Source organism: Sparus aurata, chromosome 2, assembly GCF_900880675.1.
Source record: "Sparus aurata chromosome 2, fSpaAur1.1, whole genome shotgun sequence".
Taxonomy (NCBI): domain Eukaryota; kingdom Metazoa; phylum Chordata; class Actinopteri; order Spariformes; family Sparidae; genus Sparus; species Sparus aurata.
The window spans coordinates 25,036,633-25,063,986 of record NC_044188.1 but is presented as its reverse complement, the minus strand read 5'-3'; the positions used below and the strand labels follow the sequence as shown (position 1 = coordinate 25,063,986).

The 27,354-nt window shown below is 42.2% G+C and overlaps 1 protein-coding gene across 4 annotated transcripts in view; it reads right to left on the bottom strand.

Moving 5' to 3' along the window:
• LOC115566844 (von Willebrand factor A domain-containing protein 5A-like) overlaps positions 1-25,637 on the bottom strand; it is a 55,749-nt gene extending 30,112 nt beyond the window's left edge. Inside the window, exons 1-19 of one of the 4 annotated variants that reach the window (XM_030392887.1) lie at positions 25,248-25,636; positions 24,264-24,346; positions 23,891-24,093; positions 23,575-23,797; positions 22,262-22,437; positions 22,045-22,159; positions 21,737-21,912; positions 21,558-21,646; positions 21,313-21,457; positions 20,603-20,682; positions 20,400-20,514; positions 20,100-20,258; positions 18,676-18,779; positions 17,912-18,132; positions 17,241-17,306; positions 6,111-6,227; positions 4,644-4,793; positions 4,240-4,363; positions 3,896-4,114 (exon numbers count right to left, since the gene is read on the bottom strand). In XM_030392887.1, coding sequence (XP_030248747.1) covers positions 4,000-4,114; positions 4,240-4,363; positions 4,644-4,793; positions 6,111-6,227; positions 17,241-17,306; positions 17,912-18,132; positions 18,676-18,779; positions 20,100-20,258; positions 20,400-20,514; positions 20,603-20,682; positions 21,313-21,457; positions 21,558-21,646; positions 21,737-21,912; positions 22,045-22,159; positions 22,262-22,437; positions 23,575-23,797; positions 23,891-24,093; positions 24,264-24,309 — 2,424 coding nt within the window. In that variant the 5' untranslated portion in view covers positions 24,310-24,346; positions 25,248-25,636 and the 3' untranslated portion in view covers positions 3,896-3,999. Of the gene's footprint in view, positions 1-78; positions 282-522; positions 571-3,895; positions 4,115-4,239; positions 4,364-4,643; positions 4,794-6,110; positions 6,228-17,240; positions 17,307-17,911; positions 18,133-18,675; positions 18,780-20,099; positions 20,259-20,399; positions 20,515-20,602; positions 20,683-21,312; positions 21,458-21,557; positions 21,647-21,736; positions 21,913-22,044; positions 22,160-22,261; positions 22,438-23,574; positions 23,798-23,890; positions 24,094-24,263; positions 24,347-25,247 lie in introns of those variants that run through there. The other 3 variants (XM_030392892.1, XM_030392901.1, XM_030392879.1) reach the window with 3 other exon arrangements.
• Between the last annotated feature and the right edge of the window lie 1,717 nt (positions 25,638-27,354).

Sequence of the window (27,354 nt, the reverse complement as noted above, 5' to 3'; positions counted from 1 at the left end):
GACACATGTGGGTCACTTTCACTGTGTTTACTGTGTTTTTCAGCTCCACTGTAGTGAGAAAGTCGTTACTGTGCTCACCTGCTTTTTCTTCTTCACCTCAGCTACAATCTGCGTCTGTCCGATCGTAGCACTGAAGTGACAGACAGCAGCATCTCCAGGCAGAGGGAAGACAAACACAGCCTCTAGTGGTTTGTCCTCCTTGTTCTCATAGTTCAGGGTGGAGACCACTGTAGCCACATGGTCCCTCACCTGCAGCTCCACCTCCACACTCTTCAGAGGAACTGACCCAGAAACAGAAGGAAACCACATGAGCTGTGTGAGAGCTTTTGTATTTTTCAAATGGTTGAGGATGCTGCTTAAAGGAGTCTTCTGTACTCAACTGTTGAATTATAGCCACACTAGAGGTTTACCTGATAACCAAACTGATAGTTAAACATGCCTCTGAATTTGGTGTGATACGATTATGTGCTATTACAGCCAATACAAGCTTTAAAGCCTTTACAGTTGACATTTATGCTTTACCTGGTTTCTTCTGAGCACTGAGGAGACCACAGCCGTTCATCTTTGTACCTGTGCAACAATTCATGAAGACAATAGAGGACTTTGTGCTGTAGCGATGATGTTAATGTGAGTTACTGTGCATTCTGAACATTCTACAGCAATCAAATTATTCTCATCTGTTCTGAATACTGACATATGAATGTCATTAAAACTGTTATAAAACGTACAGTTATAACTCTACAATGACCACAAGAAAGCCTACCTCCGAGTAAAGATGTTTGTGAGTCTGTGACAGTCCCTTTAACTGCAGGTCCCTCCTGTCGACGTGTGAAGACACAACTTGTTGGTTTACAAACAGAGAGAACTTATAGAGCTGGAAAGTGACATAAAAGTGAAAGTCACGCCTACCTGGTGGACTCAGAGTCCTTCCAGAAGAGAGAGAGGGTGGAGCTTGAATTTAAATTTGAGTCCTGTCCCAATAGCTTTATGTTAGAAGAAACAAATGTCTGAAACCTTCTGAAGTGCAGCAAAACCTGGATATAATATAAGAAGTGATAAGATGCAGCTGAATAATATCACTGAGAATTCATATATATATATATATATATATACACTACTCACAATAAGTTAGGGATATTGTTATTTACATGAGTGCTTTTCCTATTTGGTCTGAATTTTAATGAAATAAGTAAAAGTTCCCTTTGATATTACTAATAATGAATGAGAAGAAACACCATTTTCATTAGTTTAATATTTATTACCCCCAAAATTTAGACAGTAACAAGGATAGCCCCAAATAACAAAAATTGACAATGTCAGTAGCGGGTGTTTCCACCATTTGCCGCAATGACAGCTTGACAGCAACGTCTCATGCTCCTCACTAGCCTCATGATGTTGTTCTGAGGCAATGCGTTCCACTCCTCCACAAGTGCTACACGCAGTTCTGCCAGGTGGGGGTGGGGTACGATCATCCAGTCTCTGCTTCAGCTGGTCCCAGACGTGCTCTATGGGGTTCAGGTCAGGGGACATTGCTGGCCATACCATATGAGGCACTCCGACTTCCTGAAGTCGAGCTGTGACAATTCTGGCACGATGTGGTGGAGCATTATCCATGAACAGAAAGTTGGGGGTGTGCTGGCGGAATTGAGGGATGATGATGGGTTCTATGATGTCTCTGAGGTAAGAACGTGCAGTGACTGAGCCATCTACAATAACCAAATCTGTTTTGCGCTGACTGGTGATGCCTGCCCAGACTGTTGCACCTCCTCCACCAAAGGGAACCCTGGGGACCATGTTGACCTCGGCGTATCGCTCACCTCGCCTTCTCCAGCAACGCTGACGACCATCATTTCTGTGCAAGGTGACCCGACACTCATCAGTGAACAGGACAGTAGACTACTGCTGCATTGTCCGGGTCATGTGGTCTTGTGCCCATTGCAAACGTTCACGGCGGTGTCTTGGTGTGAGTGGAGTCACCTTCAACGGTCGGCTGGCATTCAAGCCAAAGCGGTGGAGTCGGTTTCGAATGGTTTGTCTGGAAACCCTAGTACCCCTCACATCTCGCAACTGGGCATGCAGCTGTGTGGGAGCTGCATAACGATGTCTGAGTGCATAGGTCCTTAGGTACTGGTCATCGTTGCGGTCTGTCACTCTTGGGGCTCCACTCCTGGGTCTGTCACGAACTCTGCCAGTAGTTCTGTGTCTTGATGCAAGTCTGCTGATGACACTTTGAGACACACCAAGTTCACGAGCAACATCTGATTGCCTGCCACCGACCCGAAGGCGCGCTATGGCCAGGTGGCGCTGCTCGTCCGTTAAGTGACGTTGTGCGTTCATGGCTGTTTGAATGATGAACTTGGAATGACTTACTGACAATACCAGCTTTTTATACCCACAGAATGTTGAAATTGATGCCACATTGAAAAGGGTTGTCTTTTAGTTCTTTGGTATTGGCCCCAATATGTAAGGCACACACTGTACACAGTGAGACCATTACGTGGAAAACACAAAATGAGGTGTGTCTATCACCCCAATACAATTGCCTCCCTATCCCAAAACTCTCTGAAGTGAAACAAACACCGTATGTATGAAATCCACTGAGTCTCTCACAATATCCCTGACTTATTGTGAGTATTGTATATATATATACACACACACACACACATAGCAGTGCTCTGAGTATGACGGACTGAGTCTGAAAACTTTCTAGCACAATACCACACGTGTTTTTCAATTTATTGAACGCAGCCATTCAACTTTCTGAAATGTAGAACAAGATCATCATTGTTGACTGAACTGAAAAAGCTCCAATTAAAGTTGATTCTGATCGGAGCAGAAATGTTAAAGACAATCAAGGATACTTTTATAAGCTTCAACAGGGTTATATGGTTTTGAGATCATGCGATTGTTGGATACCATATTTTTTACTTGTGAAAGAGCAACACAAAAGATAATTTGATTTGATTTATTTTCATTGTACAGACATGTACAGTGGATTCAGGTTTTCTTGGACATTTTGATGTGCGACAGACGATTTTAACAAGCAGGTCTCCCTTGCCCGTCTGCCTGCACTTTTTGGGGTGGTTGAACCAGGTAGGTTGATGAAAAGGCATGAAGTCCAGGTCATCTATCCATCTACACTTAAAAAGAAAGAAAATTACCACTACAATTGAGGAAATCTCAGAATCCCCCAATATTTGACATGTGGCTAAAATAATTAAGAAATATACTACATCTAGAGAAATTCAAATTCACTATGTCAAAGCACCTATTTTAGAAAATCTGACAATCTGTCATTGATTTGATTGAAAAGTTCAGATGGATGGTCAATGGTTTAATAGACTTACTGTGTCTTAATGACATGTGTTGGTACACGACAACCTGTGAGATGATTACTGTAACCTCTTTGTTGTTGTGTGGCACTGCCAATATTGTTTTGTTTTTGTTTTTATTTGCATGTCTGTATGGTTGTTCTGTGGTTTCCAGTAACACTTTAAAAATAAAAAAAAACTGGTGTTTAAAAGAAGATCTGCCACAGGTAGCTCATCAGCTAAAGAAAATGTGGCCTGAAATAAGAGCTCATAGTTCAGGGTTTGATTTTCAACACATCTTTTGCCATTCAGTGTTGTTTAATGGCATGTGTACTTGGTGTCACACAGTTTGTACTACGCACTGAATAGAGCAGGTGTGAATTATCAGATTAAGTCATTAATGCTCATTTTCTTCGAAGCTCAAAGTTTAATGGAAAAACATTTTGGATATTAAGTTTTTGTAACTTACTCTGTTAAGTATTTACTTTTTACACTTTTCTGAAACATTTTACAACGGTAAAACCAAACCAGATAAAAATTCAAAAGACCAATGATCATAAAAATGAGGGGGCACACCAAACGAAAACAGAAAACATAGGAACAGGATTTAATCATGACAAGGTAGATAGTAAGGTGCAATGAAGAATGATGAAGTAAAGTTTGGAGGATGCAGTTAATCTTCTGTGTATCAATCCTGAAGTAGAAGCCCGTTAAATGAACACCTCAGAGCCCCAGGGCGTCTTTCTGCACGTTGCAACCCAACAGAGCATTTCCAGCTTCCACACACTCTGTCACACATGGTGCTGAAATAAAAAACACAAAAAACAGGTAATGAGCTGAGGAAGACTGAATGTGGGCAAACAGCAGATTATAACCAGCTTACACTGTTAAAAACTACAGATCAGCATCTTATCGTTATGGTTGTTACCATTCTGAGCACGGAGCCATGAAGCAGCCTTCATAGCCAGAAGCTCCCACTCTTCCTGAGCATCCATCTTGAAGCCACGAAGCCAGATCAGAGCCAGAATGGTGGCCCACACTTCCTGGTTCACCTAACGCACCAAGTTAAAGAAATAAATGTGGAACAGTCACGACGAGAGAAAGAAATCAAAGAGAACAAAGACGAGACGACACAGAGAGAAAATGCTGCTGGATGGTTTTGATCATTCTGACTTCCCAACAACATAACAACAATAAAATAAGACACTTCAATACTTTCGATTGATAAAGCAAATACAATACCATATCCTATGTTCTGTAATATAAACCATGTCATTCAATGTGTTTAAAAATAAGTCCAGTTCTTAATTTGTGTCATCATGGTTGACTCACCGATGCAGGCTTTGTGTTCTCCACCTCCTCGCTGGTCTTTCCCAGTGCAGCAGCCAGAGCTGGATCCAACTCCCAGCAGCCAGACGCCTTCTGGAGGGAGACCAGCTGCAGCAAAGGGTCTCTGGGAGGCTGTTTGAAGTGAGCAGCTTTCTGAAGGGGAAAATCAAAGCAAAGATAAATTTTTATAGTGGTAGGCATTTCCAGAAATCTTTTTTGAGTCTTTGCTTGTTTGATACTGATGTGTAGATAAACTACAGTCAAAAATATTAAAATATTTTTAACATGCATTTTAGTCAGTCAGTGTTAGTCCAGGTTAGTTTTTTTGTATCTTCACAACATATCATTGCCTCTGATGCAGAATCTGGCTGTCGTCACCTTTATTGATTATTAAGAAAATTAGAAAACGTCAAACGTTCAAGTTGGTTATCTTATTTAGTTCAGGATTATAGTATTTATTATTAGTACTTATAACAAACATAGTTTTATTAGACTTGATTTTGATATTTAAAAAATAAAGAGCCAGATGGAGGCAAAAGTGTACAGTCATGTTTGTAGCTCTGTGAGGATGTACTGAGCCACATGATAGTCAATCCTAGAGATCATATTGACCTCCACAGCATGACGCTCATTTGAAATCAAGCACGGTAAGAGTGTATAACAGGGATCAAGTAGTTTAAAAAAGCAAAAGCATTTTAAAAAAAGGAAAAATTGCAAGCATGGCCATTCTTTGCTTCCGTACCACACACCCAAACTCCTGTAGTGCTTCAGCACCACAACTTACAGCTTCTGATTTCATGGAGGGTAATCGATCTCAATTATTTCTGTTCAGATGCATGTTAAGTATGTTGTGATTTAATATTGTGCCCTGTTTACATGCTTCACAGTGACAGCTTATAGACCAAACATCAAATCTAGCACTCTACAAAAGAAAACCAGTGGCCACACTTTGCACCATTAGTGCTTCATCACTGGTCTTTGGCACTGAAGTAACGGATGTTTTATCAGGATATAAAACTTACTGAAGTTACTGGACAGAAGCAAACTGAGCATCAGAAGCTTTGTGCCTGAGCGACTGAACTAAACCTTGTACAGGCCTTTCTATTTTACATGATGAAAGATATACGTGATGAATATCTTCACGTACAACATACAACAGCTACATATCAATAGTTAGCCATCACATATTTATACTATATATGACCTGTGTATAGAGTAAATGAAACCAATTCACAGGGTCCTAAAAAAGAATAATGTTTAAGTCTGACTTTGTTGATATAAAACTTAAACAAATTTTTACATTTTATATTTTTGAGATGATTTTGAATTGTCACCATACGTCCGCTGCTCTGTTGGGGAATTTAATAAGATCAGATCGAACAGTTCAGTTATACAGAGTAAACTGTGAACAAAGTAATATCTGCCCTGACATGCTGTTCATAGTGGCACCTGTGGCATGTGTCTACTTACGAGAATCAGTTTCTATTGACGAACACCTTAGCTGAGGAGGCGGGTCAGACATCATTGCTGGTCCCCCCGAGAGCTTCTTCTTCATCTTAGTAAGATTTCCAGGACAGCCCTCAACAGCTACAGAGAGAGCAGAGTAAACACAGCATGATATTCGTTGTGCCTCTGTGCCACAGAACGCCTTGGTCAACAAAGAACTATAATGAATGATAATGTTATCAGCAGAGTAACACTGATAAGTCTAAAATATCCATGCTGTATATCTGCGTGAATATGATTTGATGTTACTAGACTACATATATGTGAATAATAGGGCTGTAACGATACACGTATCGAAAATGAAATTGCGACTCTCAGATCCACGAACCTGCCTCGCGGTGTGAGAAGGCAGAATCGCGACACAACTTCCAGCCCTATGAGCTATCAGCGCTACCAAACTTTTTAAATGACTATTATTAAGATTATAATTTGGATTCAACATTATAATAATATGTAGACCTAAACCACAAAATTAGTTGAAGATATTAATCAATTTTACCTGTAAGCGTCCCCAACAGCGTGTCATGTGACTACCCTCCAATCATGAGACGCTACACTTTTTGCGAGCAGCTGCTAGGCTAGTTCAACAACGTGGGTGAAGAAGTTGGCTAATGCCGGTAACCCTGATATTGCAGACCCTCCGAGTTCATTTAGGGCAGCAGTGTGGTAACACTTTCGGCTACCCGGCAAAAAACCCAAACCATTTGCCATAAGTGTTTTAAGAAGCTTCCTCAAGTGACAGGCAACACATCCAATATGCAAATGCATATCTTAAGGCACCCTCCCGACATCAGTTTAAGTGGAGCAAAGAATACTCCAACATCAACAACAACAACAACAACAACAGTCTACTCTACCTAATTTATTGCAAGTTAAATTGCCAGCCAATTCGGACCGGGCTCAAAAGATTACAAGGGCAACTGCAATATTCATGGCTCTGGACATGCGCCCCTTTTCGGTGGTGGAAAACGAGGGGCTAAAGTTTTTACTTAGTGTGCTCGAGCCCCCTTATGACCTCAAAAAATGTGCTCCCAACCCTTTTCAATTAAACCAAATTGAAAATAGAAGAAGAATTGAGCAGTGCTGACGCCACAGATGGATGGACGCCCTGTGCCACAGACAGCAACTTAACCTTAACAGCACACTATGTTCATAACAATTGGCAAATTGCAAACCCCGTCCTCCAAACACATGCAGTGTTTGAGAGCTATACAAGCGACCGTTTATCGGGGATACTTAAAGAGGCTGTGACAGAGTGGAAGATCAGCAGTTCAGACGTTCCCATGACAACAAACATTGACTGACTTTCCAACAGTATTTGTAATTCTATAGCTTTGGCTATTTATTTAACTTGATTAAAAAAAAAAAAAAAAAAAAAAAAAAGAGGTTTGTATCGAACCATGGGTTCGAGCCACTTTTAACTAGATTGTTAAAGCAGCATTATGTAACTTTTTGACTTCAAAATAACAGGTTCAAAATCATGTTGATAGTACAGAATCTTGTAATAGGTTGAATGGTGTCTCAGTCTCTATATCACTTGTTTCTGCACTTTGTAAATTCAGTGAGAGGGGAGGATCACACCGTTGCATGCAAGTTTTCATCTCTCATGCACGCACGCACACACACACACACACACACACTCACACAAACACACGCGCGCACACATACACGCTATGGCGTTAAATCGATGTCAAAACAACCAGAGAGACACGCAGCAACGCATGCACGCACGCATGATTATTTTATTATGCTTGCGTGCGTGCGTTGTTACGTGCAGATTGTATTTCACGCGTAACAAAAAGCTGCGTACGTATGAAGCAGCGTGTGCACGTCTGTCTGTCACTGTTTGACAAATGTTGTTAGGCGTTCACACGTATGTGCGGTCGCCAATTCTGATGCTAGGCAACCGAAAGTTGATCTGCAGCGCGCACACCAATCCGCGTACATGAACGCCTCACGTAGTTGGCCTTTTCATTTTAATCAAACAGGGGAGGCAGCAGTGAGCCCTACTTTGCCTGCCGGAAATTCAAAAGAAGAAGAAGAAGAAGAAGAAGAAGAAGAAGAAGAAGAAGAAGAAGAAGAAGAAGAAGAAGAAGAAGAAGAAGAAGAAGAAAGGTGACTGGGAAATGGTTAATATTTACGTATAAATACATAGGTCATTTGTGTTGTGTAAGTTTAAAAGTAGAGTCTGGAGTATTGCTTGTTACAGTTTGTAAGCAAAACATTGAAACTGGGCCCCTCCTCTCGGGCTCAACTGTGTGACGTTAGCCTCCTGCCCCTGACAGCAGCAGTTACCAGGACCACAAAAGTAAGGAAATACAGTCCGAGAGAAGCGCTGGTGCCTCTGTCACCAACACCGGGAGCCTCCGGTGTTATGTTGCCGTTGTGGTCAGCTGGGAAGACGGTGTTAGCGGCGGATGCTAACCGCTACCGCTAGCCAAAGTTAGCATCGAGTTAGCTCACCACCACAACAGTCTCCAGTCTAAGCTTTAGTTGTCAGTGACGGGAATCGGCCCGCGGCTCCAGCGCTTCACTCAGGCTATATTTCTTTTTCTTTGCCGTCCTGACTGCTGCTGCTGAGAGAGAGAGAGACGTGCTAGCACCATGGATGTATTGATATAATAGATCCATGCCTAGCACTCAGCAGCATCAGAAACAGCTAGTGGGGCTAACGGGAGGGCTACACACAGCAACCACCACACAGGACTAGAAGCCAGGTGATGATTAAGACGGGTTTCATTTTTAAAAGTCTAGCGTTTATTTTGGGCAAAAAACTCAAGACTCAACCTTTTAACAGGGTTCATAAAACTCATTCTGTGCCTTAGACAAGATAATAAGGTATTAAGCACCAGAACTGCGCCCCCTGCTGTCGAAAAGAGCCTCCGCAGAGTGGGTTGATGCAGCAGATGGAAAATTTATATTGTTAGTGCTGCTAATCATTTAGCTCGTTAATGCTTATTAGTTGCTAATAGTAAGAACTCTCCTACATGTGCTTGTATTATTGTTGTATACTGGCTGTTGTGAATTAAGCTGAATGATTCATTCTTATTTCTATTGGTTGTTGTATAGTTAACTGTATAGTTAACCATGTACCTGCTGTTCTGATAACTGCTTTTTATTCTCTGTACAGAACCACACAACTTTCATATACCTTCCACACACACATACTCATCTGTCACACTCACACCATCAACCATTCCTTATCAGCAATTGAGAAACTAAAAGGAACTAAAATTAAAAGGACTAAAAGGAACTAATTCTAACCCAGCGGCCATAAGTGATTCAGTCCAGTTTACCATACAGTCCTTAGAATAAATCTCCACAACACATTCGTAACATGTCTTACAATGAGAGAAGGCCACCAGATAACACAGTCACCAGTTAAACCCACCGGGGGATCATGACATTGTGGGAAGACTAGCTATCAGACTGCGCATCAATTCTGAATCAGGTAAGCAGTGTCTATGTGATCTTTGAACCCAAATCATGATTGTGAACTTTTAACATTATTGTTTAACAACAGATCCACTCAGACACATGTCACACTGGTGAAAAGCACCTGTAGAACTGAGTTTTGAGAGCTTAAAAAAATAGTGTTGCCTGTAACGTTGTGTCTGGTTTTCACCATTTTATATACCTACACTAAGCTTGTCCTTTTTCATGTCAGGTGTATTGTTGATACAGGGCTAAACCAGGGTTTGACAAGAGTTGCCAGTGTCTGATTCTACACCCGAACACAGCAGAGTGGTCGGGGCCTGCAGACCGACCCAGTTACACCTGCAGCGAGCAGACAGAGGAAGAGGAGTGTGAGATCCACGGGGAAAGGAGCAGGAGAAAGAGAACGACAGCTGTCGCCAGCAGACGGGCATTGACTGTCGGACTAATTGAAATGTGAGTTTATACTCTGCCCTAGGGATGTAATGACATCAAAATCTACAGTATTTGCCATGATTTCATACCATACATGTTCACAATAATATTGAGACACTTTTGTTATCACGATATCGTGGTATTACCGATACTACATCCCTACTCTGCCTCCATTGTGCGAGTAGTGATCCCTGGTCGTGGAAAGTTATTGCGAATGTGTGTAAAAGTAAAGTGACTGAAGTCCTCCCCCCCCCTCCCCACATGACAGCGTAAGAGGCCGGCGCCCAAGGATGGTGTGACAGCAGTGGTGTCAATGACGAGAGTGATGTTGGCCCGAGGTGACGGTGAACAGCTGATACTCTGCCCCATCGTGTGAGCAACGATCTTAGGACGTAAATGAAGTGGTGTGCATGTATTGGGTTTAAAAGTGCAGTGACTGCCATCTCGTTTCCCCCACAGCTCCCGAGTCTGCGCCCGGCAGAGGACAGTGTGCAAGTGGAAGACAGCGGTGGTCGTGGAGAATCGGTGTTACCAAGTCACCACAATAACGGACCCCTTCCCCCCAGACCCCATTCTATAATTTCTGTGAATAAATATTGTTTTAAATGCCCTTTATGGTCTCCAAGCACTTTCTTGGTTATTGAAACACACGTCATATACGTCAGCGTAGATGAGAGCCAAGTCAGAGACAAGAGAGACAATGAATGAAATCCCGCGAAATGAAGTGCGGTCAATATGACCGCTTATGGCCGAAATAGGTAAAACAAATCATATTTTCTATTCCTTTTCTGTAATTTATATTAAAAATATTCTCAATTAAAATACAGAGACTTTTAGAAAAATGGTTAGAAGTCTGTAATGTTTGCATTTTGTTATTTACATCACAGATTAATAACTTAATTGTGATAATGTTCAAAGTTATTATTATTATTATTTTTTTATTATTATTATTATTATTATTATTATCATCATCATCATCATCATCATCATCATCATCATCATCATCATCATCATCATCATCATCATCATCATCATTATTATTATTATTATTATTATTATTATTATTATTTTACATAAACACACACAGTAAGTGTAACGTACTGTGCTAGGTATGCTTTTCGTTAGTTCTTTATTGCTTTAGCAATATTGTTGTGGCATTCATGGCAATAAAGCAAATTTGAAATTTATTGAATTAATAAACCTTTAGATTCTTGATTCTTGCCTGTAGACTGATAAGTGTTGTGTGTACAAATGAGCAATACATCCAGATTTCCTGAGATTTGTATTGTCAATGGGAATTTAAATTTAAATATCAGGCGATGTTTTCTTCATGGAATTTATTTTTCGGGCAAACAATTACAATAGAGAGGGATCCGTTGTGTGACAGTGGAGCAGAGGGTCAGCAGCTTTATTACGTTTGCGGACATTATTACATTCAATGTAATAATGTAACAGCCTTTGCGTGCGCACAGTTTGCGTGTGTAGGCAGGGGCCCTTGGTCATGATAATCCCCTCTATGGCTATAAAAGATGGATACACAATCAATTTCATGTAGTTTTTATAGAATCAAAAATACATAGGTAGCCTATTATCTAATAAAATAGTCCCACTGTAAAAAAATAACCAAAAAGGCTGCAGGGCGACTGGGTTGTGGGTCAGCATGTCGTCTTCTCTGCTTTAAAAAACAAACAAACAAAAAAAAACAAAAAACTGAGCAGCACTGCTCAATCCACTCATACATTGTTAACCTTCCACAAAGACAAGTTATGTTAAAATGAACGAGCAGAGGGGTCATTCCCCGGCAGATCGCACCCATGGGCCACAGTTTATTTCAGAGTTGTGCGAGTGCGGCTGGAAGTGGGGATTCCAGCACCACGGTTACACCCCGCCTTTCCGAAACCCCGCTGTTCCGAACATAGACTTCAATTCATCGTAATGGCGGGGTTTCCCTTTTTTTCAAAGACCCCGCTATTCCGAAAAGTCTATTGGGGAAACCCCTCCATTCCGAAACCCCCCCACTCCGAACGGACTCAATCAGAAAGGGAACGGAGGCTGCACATTTATCCTTTTTTTCTTTGTGGGTTCAAACGGATCATGTGGCTGATTAACCGCAAAACAAGCCTACTTCATATCAATGACATAATGCTCATTATGCTTCAGCTGGACAAATGGCTATGTTGAATTGAAATTACTTTATCATGCTAAATATCCGAAATTGTATGAAAATTGCTCCAATGTGTTATACCGATCTTCGGACATATTCAGACACAGCCTGATATGGGTTCTGAGCAAAGGAATGTCTGTTTTCTCCCCCGGTCTGTTGTCAGCAGGAGCGGGGCTGCAGGCTCGTGCCTGGGTGAAGTGGGCTCAAGCCAGAGTTCAGCCGGGCTCGAGCCGAGCAGCTCACACAGCTGGCAGCTCGTGGTGTATTTCTTTTGCTCTGTGGGAGATCTCCCACAACAGAGTGGATGAGAAACCAAGGGGTACAGATCTGCCCAGCAAAAATCAGAACGCAGATTGCAGCTTTGTCTGTCACCTGGTTCAACACCCTGGACAGCTGCCTGCGTAACTGGATGTGGGAATTTGATGCATTTGAAGCCGCGACATTTGGTCAGAAACGTCATATATAATAACATTGTTTCGAGTCGTAAACAGTTCTGTAAGTGGAAGAAATAACAATCAATTAGGCTATTAGTGTTAGTTAGTTAGTCCTTCTTCATATAATGTTGTGTTGCAGTCGCACAGCTGGAGACCGCTAACAAAGTTAGACACAAGAGAGACAATGTATGAAATCCCGCAAAATGATGTGCGGTCAATATGACCGCTTATGGCTGAAATAGGTAAAACAAATCACATTTTCTTTTCCTTTTGTGTAATTTATATAAAAACTATTCTCAATTAAAATACAGACACTTTTAGAAAAATGGTTAGAAGTCTGTAATGTTTGCATTTTGTTTACATCGCAGATTGATAACTTAATTGTGATAATGTACAAAGTTATCATTATTATTATTATTATTATTATTATTATTATTATTATTATTTACTGTGCTAGGTATTCTTTTCGTGGTTCTCGGTGCTTGGAGCAATATTGTTGTTGTGGCATTCATGCAATAAAGCAAATTTGAAATGAATTGAATTGATAAACCCTGATAAAGCTTGCCTATAGACTGATAAGTGTTGTGTTTACAAATGAGCAATACATGTTTTCTTCATGGAAATTATTTTTCGGGCAAGAGAGAGGGAGCGCGGACGGGAGATCCGTTGTGTGACAGCGGAGCGGAGGGTCAGCAGTTGGATTTTGCATGCACGGTCAGTATTATTAGTAGGTGTTTGAGGTTTATTACGTTTTCGGACATTATTACATTCAATCTAATTATGTAACAGCATTTGTGCCCTTGCCTTACAGCGCCTTTGCGTGCGCACAGTTTGCGTGTGTAGACCCGTGGTCATGATAATCCGTCTATGGCTATAAGAGATGGATACACAATCAATTTCATGTAATGTTTATTGAATCAAAAATACATAGGTAGCCTATTGTCTTCTCCTTTGCTTTTTTTTCACAGACAAGTTGAGCAGCAGTGCTCAATCCACTCATACATTGTTAACCTTCCACAAAGACAAGTTATGTTAAAACGAACGAGCAGAGGGGTCATTCCGCGGCAGATCGCACCAATGGGCCACAGTTTATTTCAGAGTTGTGCGAGTGCGGCTGGAAGTGGGGATTCCAGCACCACGGATAGTGCGTGTAAAAAGATTAGACAAACGTTTAAATGTGTTTGCTGCAAGCGAAAATATACTACATAATAAATGAAGATAGTGACATAGGCCTATTAGCAACAAAAAGCAATGAGTTGTGTGAGTGCGGCCGGTGAGCGGACGGCAGTGTTTGATGTAGGAAGTAATGTAAACTTGAAAATCAATTTCGGAAATTCGGTGTTTTGAGGGGAGGGTCGGAACAGCGGTGTTTTGGAGTGGGGCTGTTTTGCAATGGAAGGGTGTGTCGGAATGGAAGGCTGTCCCCTCACTCCGGGGTTAAAATGAATCATGTCATGCAAAAGCCTATATGTCTGTATCTCGCATTGGATCGATTGCACCATCTACTGGATGAAAATGGAACACAACAACTACGCGAGACGTTCATGTACGCGGACTGGTGCGCACGGTGCAGATCAACTTCCGGCTGTGAAGCATCAGAATCTGGACCGCACGTACGTGTGAACTCCTAACAACATTTATCAAACAGTGACAGACAGACGTGCACACGTATGGAATTAGATTTGTGCCAAAAGAAACAAACAAAACTTCTTAAATGTCAAACAAAAACAGGAATTTGAGAGAACGTAAAACTCATTTCAAAAATAAAACGTATAACTTGCAATCAAATAATTTGTCAAATAGTGTAAAATATTGGTCTTTTACTCTTCTAATAATATTATCCACTATAGTGGAGCAAAATGAGGCAATTTTATCCTGATAAAGATAATTTATAATTTAATAACTAATGTTGGTAATAACTAATAAAGTTCTAAAACTGCAACCCAAATGGTTTATTTTTATAAGCTACACAATAAAGGAAGACAATGGCAAAGAAGTAAGAGGTTTCTTATCATGTTAAATAGAGGGTAGAAACCCCCCCAGGCTTACATAAATGGTTTAACCCAACAGCTCAGGAGCCGATGGGGACTCAAGACTCTCACCTGTTTCAAACTGGACAAGTGGCCAAAGGGCTCACAATCACATGAAATTAATGCGTCGTTAACGCATCGTTAACGCACTGTTAACGTGTTAACAACGCATAAACAACACGTTAACAACACGTAAACAACGCGTGAAAAATTGAAGCGTTGTCTACATGTTGTTTACGTGTTGGAATTCACGTGTTAGTGACCTCGTTGGCGTTCCATAGTTACGCGTAGTCACTACGCGTCGTGTGATTACCGGCGTGCAGCAGTCATCACGCGTGAACGTGCGCGTGAACGGGGGGGCCATTATAAGTCAATGAGGAAACTACATTACACGTCAGGCGCGGCTTGCTGCACAGGCGTCAAAGCAGGCGCGAGTGACACGTTCAGTTGATAGGTGCGCACGCTTTTTGAAACGTTTCTAACGCCATATACACGCGCGCCCGCGCACACACACACACACACACACACACAGCTCATGGTTTCTCACTTGTTGCTCTGGACAATCACCTAATCCAAAAATGTCTCCAAACATTCATTAATATTGTTTGCTCAGTGTTCATCCATAAATTGTACTTATAGAAATACACAAATGTTTTTAAATCCCATTAAGCTTTGAAACTTACATTTCATCTTTCTGCCCGAGGAAGCAGAACAACTTGTTATGCTCACTATGAGATTAGAGAAAACAGTCCGGTCAGGACATTAAATGAGAATGAGTAGAGATAAATATCAACCAGTAAACTGCTGGTTTATGAGATCATTACAATGACCTGCAAAAAAGTACAACTTTAAATATTTGTAGTGTTAAAAACACAACAACATCTCAGGAGCACACACACGTATCTATACACACATACTGGTAATCACATTCACTCAAGGTAAATGTAAACAATGTCTGTCCCAATGATTGACCAGAGCACAACAGAACTAAAGCAGCTCCTACTGTGAATAAAGTATTTCACAATTCACAATGCAGCATGTGTATTTATAGAAATACACCAATGTAGGTTTAAAGTCCATGTAAAGCAAAATCAGCCATTTTCTTCTAAACACATTAAACAGGTCATAAATGTGTTTACTTAAAACATGTAAAAGTCATTCGGCCATGTAGAATTTAATTTTGGAGCTAGGCTCACAAACTGTTTTTCAACATTTCTGTGTTCAGGATTTAATGGGCGGGTCAGGAATCATGCAAATCATGGCTGTGTTACGTAACGCGGCCATATGATTTGCATAAACCCGGCCCTGCTGCGGAGGTGGTATAAATACGTTCAGCGCGTCAGCTTCAGTGGTTCTCCCACTCGCTCTCCAGTCTTGGATAGCATTGCTTACAATAGTTTGCAGCTAGCTAACCAGCCAACCAGTCATGTCTCCATCGCTCTGCATCATTCCTGGATGCCACAGTGTGCAGGGTGACGGTGCTGTTAGCTTATTTAAGTTTCCTTCGGATGACAACAGAAGGAAACGGTGGATCGATTTTGTCAAGAGGAGCTAACGTTAATGTGGGGAGTTAAACATCACCACCAACACCCGTCTCTGCAGTGTCCACTTTACCCCTGACAGTTTCAGCAACTATGACCAGGTAATGTCTGGATTTCTGCAGAGTCCGTTGACGCTGGTCAGTGGGACCCTCACGAACCGACCCTCTCCGTCCCCAGCTTGCATCCTCTCCTCCCGCCTACAGCGAGTACCACCGGCCTTATGTGGCCGCCGCTGACTCTCTGCGTCCCGCTGATGGCGGGTCCCACCGGCATAATGTGACCGCCGCAGCAGCCGACCCTCTCCGTCCTGCTGACGTCGGGTCCCACCGGCGGTATGTGGCGGTAGTATCAGGGCCGCATTATTGGTGAACCGTCCCAGTGTGAACAGATAATCAGGAGGCGCGGAGTGAGGGCGTGTCGGTCTGACAGTCTGATAACTACACAGGTCCTTCACTCAACTAAATACAGAGAAATGTCCCACAAAGCAACGTTACATGACCGAACAAAAGTAACGTAGTAACTGTAACTGTCTTTGGCGACTTATATGAGGAAAACAAATACCACAGTTGTATGTGGAGAAGCTCTGTCCACCTGTCCGTCCTCCGTCTGTCCTATCGACTCTTCCTCACATTTCTGCTCAGAAAACAGCGTTTGTCACGCTTGTCACAATAGTGTTTAACTCACCGAGTGTTTGACGAAAATAAATCACCGCGACCGCCAGCCCTGCTGACCGAGACTTCAGGAAACTGTCCCCCAGAAAACAGCCTCCGTCCCCGCGACTGACAGAGTCAGGCGGCATCCTATTTACTGATGGTGATTATGTATTATTATGTCATTTAGCGCGAAAAACTTCATCCCGTCACTTTCCAGGATGTTAGGTGGGTCAGGATCTCAATCACTACACATTATAACAGCATCCATAAGATTATAAACTGTCCGCGGGTTTAATTTGGCTCAGTGGTCAATGATACATGTTTCTACGGTGTGACAAACTCATAACACAATTTTTTTGCCGCTTTACATGGTCTTTAAGTCTTATTTTATTCTATACTTACCATTTCTGGCACGTGGAGGACAGCGCATCTTCAGCCCATCGAAAGGCATAGCACCGGCCATCATTCCTTAGATTTAACAGGAAGAGTATGAGGTCAACACATTAATAGCATCAGTGAACAAAAAAAAATCAACTAACTGGGCTTGTATTAACAAACAATTGGAAAATTGTCTCAAAGAGCTCCTAACTCCGAACAACACTGAGCAAGGGAAGGACATAAACTTCTATCTCAGTGAGGAAGATGGTTGACCACGTTGCTAGGTGTGACACATTCTTCTACATGCTGTGATTGGTTGACCAAAAAAATAAATAAAGATGCACTTCTAGTGATTATGGGCATGAACAGTAAAATTGAAAGGCTTAACCATATAATTTATTCTCTATTAAGACATTTTGTATTGATGAAAGTCAGTTCATGTAACAAATCTCTCTGTTGAATAAGACAAGCAGCTAACTGTCACTCAAAGCAGTCACACCGTTGATTATGTTCAACTTTAAGCCCTAATATAACTCAAACGGGTGAGTTATGTATATATGTATATATTCACCCCCTTACAGTTGTCATGAACGGGAAAATTAACAGCCTTTTTTGTACCCGTACGTAAACATTTCCGCCTCAAATGGCCATTCAACGAACTGCATTTTTTTTGTTTTTCATGAAATAACACTCACCGGGTGTTGGAACATTTCTGCGCACCAGAGGACCTTGAATCGCCTCTCCGTCCCCTTTGTTGACAGCGATGAAGGCAGTGAAGGCGCTGCTCACTCCTGATTGGACACTGAGCTCCACCACCTTCTTTTTTAGTCCTCCATCTTGTTCTCTTCTGCTCTCTCTCTCCTCCATCTCCAGGGAGCGAATCAGAGTCCGAGCAGCCAAACTGTGGACTGTTAGTCTGCAAACAGGACAGAGAAGTAAACACATCTATACACAGATTTGCAAAAATATACTAAACCTGTCTATTTGCTTCAAGTATTCAGTTTGCTCTTTCAGATGAAGTACTCACATTGGAAGTAGACTGACATTAACATTGAAGACACATTTTACTAAATACCAACAACTTGCTTTGAACTGCCACTTCGGAATCAACCTACCAGCTGTACACTGTGCCACGGAAACAACACTACCACCTTGAGAAGTCTTTAAGTTATTGATCAAGATATTCTGTATAACTATAACAGATGTGTATACCTACAGTATAAACTAATTCTGGAAAAACACAGTTCAAGGTCTGGTCTCATCTTGCATTAGGTAATTATGTGTGTCAGCCACTGAGCTGACACTTGCCATGTATCAGTGCAATATTCTTTTTTACAAATAGCTACATGTTTCTCACACCTTGTTGGTTTCCTTTTGTTTCATCTAAATAATTAAACTAAATTCAGCATTTGTAAAATCAGGACTCAATGCATAATGGTGCAGTTATGTTATGTTTTACCCAGTGTCCTGTGCAGGTGTGAGACTGAAGTGGAGCTGGTTCTGAGAGGGATGACCTGCCAGGCTGTACTTCACCGTCACACAGCCCTCTGCTGCCTCTGAACTCTGACAAAAATCATTACAGGGTTAGTAAACGTATAACTGTGATCACATACCTGATGGGAAAAACATTATGGGCTCTATCTTGCACTCAGCGCAATTGACTTTGTACACTGGCGCTTTTGTAATTGCTATTTTGCATTCGGCGCACACTGGAATTTTCCCTCCGCAGACGCACGTCCTTAAATTAGTGAATGACTTTGCGCTCCCGGGGGCGGTTCAGCAAAAAGAGGAGGCGTGTTCCAGCGCAAACGTTCACTGGTGCTATTTTGCCGTTTCAGAAAACACTTGCGCTACAGACCAGGAAAAACCTAGTCTAAAGTCAGTGGCGCTTATTCAGATGCTATTTTAAGGGCGCATGCTTAGCCATAATGTAGCATGTGCTTAACGTGCATACACTTTGCTTCTCTCATCTACGAGGAAGCAGCTCCCGTTTTTGCAAACCATACAACAAAAGTTGAAAAGATTTAAACAGAAGAACTCATTCTTTTCCCTCTGATATGCGACGCGCCCGCCGTAGCCATGAGGGTCCGGGAGTGGCAATGCGCGATGTGCTCCTAGTGGAGCGGGTGGACGGAAATGGAGTTGGGGGAGGAGGAGGAAGGGGCACAACAGGAGCAGGTGTTGCGTTTGGAGACTTGAGGCGATGCGCCTGAGAGGCTGCAGCAACATCGCCACCCGGTCAAGACGGTCTGGATCCTCTGCACCTTGGTGTTTGCGCTGCTCCCTCATCAGCTGGCCGTTGCGCACTGCTCGGCCCGTGCGCACTGCTCCCGAGGCCCAGTGCGATGTCCTAGGGATGCCAGCCTTAGAAACAATTGTGGCAATTTCCTCCCACGCCCGTTTAACCAAAGCTAATTTGGATGGATTTCTCTTATCCCCATACAAGGCCACTTCTCAGTCTTTTACTGCCCTGACGAGAACGTCAGTCTCCTCGGCTGTGAACCGCTCCTGGCGTGCACCTGGCAAATTCGCCATTATAATAGCAATGCCCCATGGCAAAAGAGCGCCTGCTTTTAAAGGGAATGTGAGATGACGCTCTGATTGGTTTATTGCACGTTACGCCCAAACCACACCTATGAATAATGTAGCTACTTCAGACCAACCCATTTTAGATTTGCGCCGGGAGCAAGAGTCATTTATCCCGCCGGCATGATAGCAACAGTGCCTGAGATCCGCCCACAAAGCTACTTGCGCTTTGCGTTTGATACTTGCGTTTCAGATCGTTAAGATAGGGCCCTATATTTGAAAATGTATTTTATATAGCTTAATGCTGAAAAAATCCAACCAGGGAGGTTTTTCATTTTGAGATGGTGCTGCTCCTACCTGTCCACTGAGCTGGGCATAAACCAGTGACCTTTGACCCTGGAAAAGTGCTGTGATTGGTGGAGAGAGGACAGTGACAGAGACTCCCTTTGGCAAATCCCACGTGACTGATATGTCCACCACAGCTGGCTGCAGAGCAAATCTCAGCGACTGCATCACCTGATGAGTGAAAACAGTTTGCAAAAAGACGAGAAAGACACTGAAAGATTTCACTTACTGGAAGCATCACTTTTGTCAGAATACAAATTTGTTATTGTATTTCTTATTTCAAATGTATTTTTAATATGAACTATGTCTTACTTTGGGTTGCATCCTGTCAGCCCCTGTGATGAACTGAGCATGACCTCCTCCTTCCTTGGCCAACCCGTTGATAAGAGCAGAGCTGGCCCCTTCCCCAATCCCAAAAGAGAAACACCTACAATACAGTAGATTAGTCTGATGATGATGAGACACATTCTGGGAACTGTGTGTGTGCTTGTTGTTTTGTGTTCTTGTGGTTTCACCTGTGGGAGCCTGAATTCTTCTTCACCAGACTGATAATTTCTTTGGTGTTCCCCACCTCTCCATCAGTAAAGACAAACACCTATAAGAAAGTTTACATATCACTATAATAACCCATCACTAGACAAACAACCCACCAACACCCACTGACATCTGCCTTTTGTCTTGATTGTGAATTGGTACTATCAGCATTTATTCCTGCTGTTTAGCTTTCTGTTTTTCTGCGTCACAGTCATGATGACATTTGATACAAGCTGCAGAAAACGTCAGCCTACACTCAGGGCTATAGTAAATTTAAAAGTGGACAAGCTAAGAGTCCGCTGGCTAAACTATCCATAACAAGTAATGGATAACTCATATAAAAAGTGGAATAATGCCTTTCAAAGGATCCATAACCAGGAATTAATGGACTCCCAAGACACAACTGTCCAATAGGCACCACACGCATTCTCTTTAGAGTCACAAAGATGACAGAAATATCTGATTATTAGCATCATTGGTATTATTAGACTGCAATTTCACTGTATGTTCTGAATTATGACTAACAATAAGGGACAGGATGGAAAAGATGCATCTTGTAGCCTAATGAGTGGGGCGCATTAAGATGGGTATTAGTGACAACAGTTTTTGAGCTGCTAGTCAGGGTAAATAGCTCTACTGATGTGCATGTTTGTGCAACTTGTTCACCATGTTGTGTGTCTGTGTGTTTTACTTGTCTCGGGTGATTAGGAATGCAGGGCTGGCTGTGAATATGTTGGAGGGGCTTCAGGATCTCTGTTCCTCCCAGATTAGCTTTCATGTCTGTAACTTTCTTCAGAGCCTCTTCCATGGTCTTCTGGCTGTACTCCACACTCTTACTGCAATGAATATATCACCTCGTCATCACCAGTGTTCAAGCATCAACACCAAAGACAGGAACAAATGTTTTTCACTGAGTGACATGAGGGCGTGACTTACGGGAAGATGTGTTCATATCCTGAACCAAAACTGTAGATGTTGAAATAGCAGCCCATTGGTAAGCTCTTCAACAGGAGCAGCAGAGTATCCTTAAGGGAAGAGAGGAAAGATACTGAAGGCCACTGAGTGAGAGGGACACTATGAATGATCTCATGACAGAAACAACACATAATGAATACCCTGGCACTGCCAATGCGAGTCTGGTCTCTCTTGCTGTTGTTCATTGGACAATCCATACTTCCAGATCGATCCAATAAGAACACAAACTCTCCACAGGAGGCCAGTGAAGACATGACATCCTGGGGGAACTCAGGGTACAGGCTCAGCATCACTACTGGATCACCCATCAGAGAGCCTGAGACACAGAGGAGAGACAGGAACATGACCACACATCTGGCTTTTACCAGTTATTACAACAAACTCATCAGTTGGAGGATAATGACCTTTTTATTTGTAAAGCAACAACTGGACTCATTCACTAACTCACCAGGCTTGGCAGAGGCCTGTCCTGCCTCCACCACAGCAGTGGGCTGGTGGGCATCTTTGTAATAAATCAGCACCTCAACGTCTCTGTCAAACTTGTGTCCTGCAGCCAACTTGACCTGCAGTTCACACAACACTCATCAATATAAAGAAAGTGATGCATGTTGTTGTCAGTGCTGAGGAACAATCACACACAGCAGACACATTAGCACTCCACCTACCGTGGCCTGGGTTTGCTCTGTGTTGAGGTACTGGAGAGGGTCCAGGGAACAGTTGGACTCTACTTTAGAGACTGGACGAGGAGAGGACACTCGGGCAGAGAAAGACAGACTGTAGGGCACCAGAGAGGCTGGAACAGAGGTCACCTGAACACTGGCACCTACACTGCCTCCACTTTCTGTGAACAAGTTATGAATGCTATAATCAAAGAGCATTAAATCACATCTAACCACATCTTGAGTCTTAAGCATTAAGCTAACATGCTCACAATGACATGCTATACTCATTTTTAGCAGCAGTATTTACCATTTTAACCATCTTAGCATTGTGTGTTGGCATCATAAGAACTGCTGACTAGCAATGTACACAGCTGCGAGTGATGTGAATGTCATTAGCTTTCCAGGTATTTGGTTACAACCCAAAGCAGGGGAAACATTTTAAAATGATGGTGGTGCTCGAGGGGAACTCAATGGATCACCAGCAGAGCTGACAGTCTATATCACTTTGGAGGAGACGACTACGTGAATTTTTTTTCCAAGAAATTCCTGAAGAGGACGTCAAGAGAGTAGTGCTGCCAATTAACATGACACATAATTGTGCCAGCTAAGAAAAACTATAGCTACATTTGGTAAAGCAATAACTGGCTAAAGTTACTGTGGCTCATTTGCATGTCAGCTAGCCACTATCTAGCAGAGAAAGTGAAATGTAATTCAGTGCAGAGAAACTGAAGACTGGTGTTGATTACACTTTTTTTATTGTATTCATGGGGAAAGTTAAGAAATGTCTAACATGTCCTTTATTTGATTACTTACTGGAAGTCAACCGATGACAGACTTAGATTTCCACAATGCATCATGTGCCACTGCTGAGGGCTCAAGGGTAATAGTGCTTTTATTGTGTGTTATTAAAAATACATAATTTGGTTAACAGTGATGTATTGGGTTCAGAAAAATCATATTTTTTCCAGGATGAGGGGGGTGTGTGGCCCCTATCCCTGGGGATCACAGTCAATAATAAACATGAAGTTATGTTTCATCCTATCGGCACTGTGGATATCTGGACCAGTCAAAGGATTATCATCAATCCAGTTGTTTTGAAGACATTTCACTAAAAGCCAAAAATGTTAGCCTACTGGTGGAGCTAGAGTAAGTGTTGGTGGATCACCATGGTGATCACAATTCCATATTTGTTAAGATCGGTTGGGACAAAACTGACCGACTGACTGACACTTCCATCTTTAAAACACTAACAAGGCTAAACTATGAACATTGAATGCTTCATCTCCACTTCGGACAAAGCCGACAAAGTTGCCTACCCTGAGGTTGGTAGCGAGGGTTGAGCACAGCTGGCAGACAAAACCTCAGCCCGTCATCAGCCTGCACAGCCAGCTCAGTGACGTACTCCAGCCTGATGGAGGCACTCTCTCCTGGAGGCAGACTGCCCACACTCAGAGAGAAGATATCTGGACTCTGATCACTCTCCTCCAATAGGAAGGCCTGCTGACCGGAGCTCAAAGCGTCATCGTACTCCTCACGAGCCTGGAGTACAGACAACACATGTGGGTCACTTTCACTGCGTTTACTTTTTTTTCAGCTCCACTGTAGTGAGAAAGTCTTTACTGTGCAGCTCACCTGCTGTTTCTCCTTCACCTCAGCTACAATCTGCGTCTGTCCGATCGTAGCACTGAAGTGACAGACGGCAGCATCTCCAGGCAGAGGGAAGACAAACACAGCCTCTAGTGGTTTGTCCTCCTTGTTCTCATAGTTCAGGGTGGAGACCACTGTAGCCACATGGTCCCTCACCTGCAGCTCCACCTCCACACTCTTCAGAGGAACTGACCCAGACACAGAACAAAACACAATAAACAAATACTGTGCAGGTTTTGTGAGAGAATCTATTCACAGACGGTTGATTATTCAACAAATACTGTTCCTGAATGGTTGGATTTGATCCCACCTCTTAAGATAATAACTTTAATACATGTGTTTTCTTAGAGCTCTGTACCTGGTTCCTTATTGGCAGTGAGCAGTCCGCAGCAGTTCACCATCATGCCCGTTGAACAAGTTACACTGTCAGGGTAGTTACCGCTGTAAAATAAAGGGAAAGGGAGATTCAACTCAATATGTTATGCTAAAAAGTCACAGCAAAGCAACCCCCTGGACATGACTTATACAACACTAACTAGCTACATTAAAACAGCCTACAGGTTGATTTTCACGAGATGAGCTGTGCTTTTTAAATGAATCAGTGTGGTATTTGAGACCAATTTACTCAAGTACTGTTTTAAATTTAAAAATGTTAAATTTTCAGGTACCTTACACTTCCTCTCCAATACTTCTATTTCATAAATATAGTGACAAGCTACTTTGAAGATGTTCCAATGTGTTGCCAAATACATATTGATGTGGGCAGGACACTGTGTGTGTGTGTGAGGATAGCGCATCAGAGCAAACACATTTTTACATTTTATCAGCCATCCGACTGGAAAATCACAGATACCGAAAACCGGGAAAATGCTGAATATCATCCCGGATAATCGATCTACCCCTTATCTTTAGTAAGTAGTTACTTTGCAGATTACACGCTGCATCAGAGCAAAAGCAGTGCAAATCAGTCATTAGATTGAAATGCTGAATATTGGATCTGATAATCGGTCGACCCACAGTAAACATGTACAATTTATCTTTGCTGCGCTTTTGTTACTTTTGTGCATTTAAACATCAGGTTCATAAAGACTTTAAATCAACTATTCACATTGGTGACTTCACTTCTACTTTTAGCATGGTAACTGTACTTTTTCTCAAGTATTCTTTGGGGGTACTTTTCACAACACTCCACATAAAACATGGCAGGTGTGACATTGCCCACCTGATGTATTACACACACCTTATAGACACTGCAAGTTTAACATACACAGCAACACCACAGTACGCTGTAGTAAGTAAAGGTTATATTTTAACTTATATCCCAAGAAAAACACTTAGATACCTTGTTGAAGAGAGTACACTCTGTCCAGGAAGCGCACGGAGAGGCAGATAGGAAGTTTTCAGGTTGGTTTGGCTATAAACCACGCCCACAGGTTCGTGACAGCTGGACCCTTCCTGTTACTATGAGCCACTTGGCTCTTCCAGACCTGCTTACTGTACCTGGCAGAATGTTGCCCGGCAAGTGACGCTGCAAAATATGAAGGGCGTCACTTGTAAGTTCGTGTTACTGTGACTCAGGAGGAGGAGCGGGGCTTCCCCTGTGGAGGGAGGCTGGGAGGCTGGGAGGCACAGCTCCCGGCTCACGGCTCCTGGACGCATGTCGACAATGAGCCAGGCTGTATGTCAGCGTTCAAAGTGGTCGGTCGGCGAGCAGCTACATGTACCTGTAAACGGAAGTGCTTGTGACCGACAGGAAACACTCCTGCTCCATAGTCATTTTTAGTCATGCCGTGCACTATTTTAAAAAAGTGGGCCGTATTAATATGGATTTAAACCTTATTAAAGTGAGCCAGAACTCGCCCCCAGATTTGGTTCGTCGGGTTAAACACCTCGTGATGTAAAAACTCTGACCAGGAACTCATAGTCGAGCGGAAGAAGTCAAGTTATTTCAAAATAAAATCTGGGGAGGGTCTACCGAAGTTCAGTCACTGCTATGGAAGATTATTAGGGCCAGAGTTGAGAGACAAAAAAACAGTAGTAGGAGTAAGTTTATTATATACAGTGCCAAGAATAAAGTTGAACTACAATACAGTTTTGTGGATTAAGTTGCAATGTGGAGAATAAAGCCAACTCTTCTGGTCCATCGATTCTGAAATATAGTTTCACCAACTGATCCACACAAGGCATTTTGTTGACTTATTGACTTGAATCTTGAAATGTTAAGTTTATTCTCAACATTTCGACTTTTTTATGGAGGTGCATAATGAAAACAAAACTTCCTATCCCTGTTTTTCTCACCCCTGGACCTAAAACTCTTCCGTACTTTCCCCATATATCTTCTACACATAAATATAGTGGAAAGTAAACTGAAATTAGACTTCAATAAATTAGGAGTGATTTCAGAATCTGACAGTTCAGTTCATTATATCCATGATCTTCTCTTCTGAAATCAAATGTCAAATTCTGAATAGTTCTTATATTTTCTAGATTTAAATACATGAAAGTCCAGATGATAGACCGGGCATACAGTCAGCTCCCAAAAGTTTGTGGGAAGTTTTGACATACAAGGTCTTCTCGTGTAAGGGTCCTGTTTCAATGGCAGTGTCTTATTTTCCCAATTTAATATTGAATTTTGATTTGTTCTGAGGGTGTTATCAGTTCCTTTCAGCTGAGTCACTTGACATTATCTGATGGGGTTTCAGGAATTTCTTTGAATAGCTTGCAAATGTTCTGAGCTGATGGCATCAGAACTGTGCTGTGTTTGTATAAACACTCCAGCCCAAATAACTGTAAAAATCCTGTATCATCCAGCAACTTAGAAGGTGGTGTTGAAAGCTATTACAGCATGAGATCAACAAAAGCACATATTGGAAAATGTAAAAATAACTACACCCATCAGGGCCTTCATTACAAATGTTGCATGGAGCAACTTCTGCAGTCTCTTATGACGGAATTAATCTTAAAGCTCTGTATGAAACATGCACAAGGGATGCTGAAGTGCCTGATTCTGCTTCGCTCCTGGTTAATCAAAAAATGGGCAAAGAGGTGGAGCTGAAACTGGCTAAATGAAATGTGACTGCTCTCACCTGTGTCATGTAATGTCCACCCTTTCAAATCAAGGGTGGACAAGTGTTGGGTAGCGTTGCCTACCCAGCCTCGGTTTTTGTGTTTTTCACAGGGTATTCCACTTGATTGCCGTGCAGTGTGTTGGTTTCTGATTTCAATGTGGTTTAACAGAAATCAGGGTTATTGCTAGGCTCGTAAAGTGGGCCGCTGTGAGGGCTGTTTTTAGAGATCCCAGTCCGCCACTGTTTAGCAATCTCACGGTGTCCTCTTCCTTCATTATGCGTAGCTTAAAGCCTTAATATAATCCCTCCCCATACAGTTGTCATAACCGTCTTTTATACTAGGCTGTAAACATGTGATTACAGCTGTAAAGCTGCATCTTA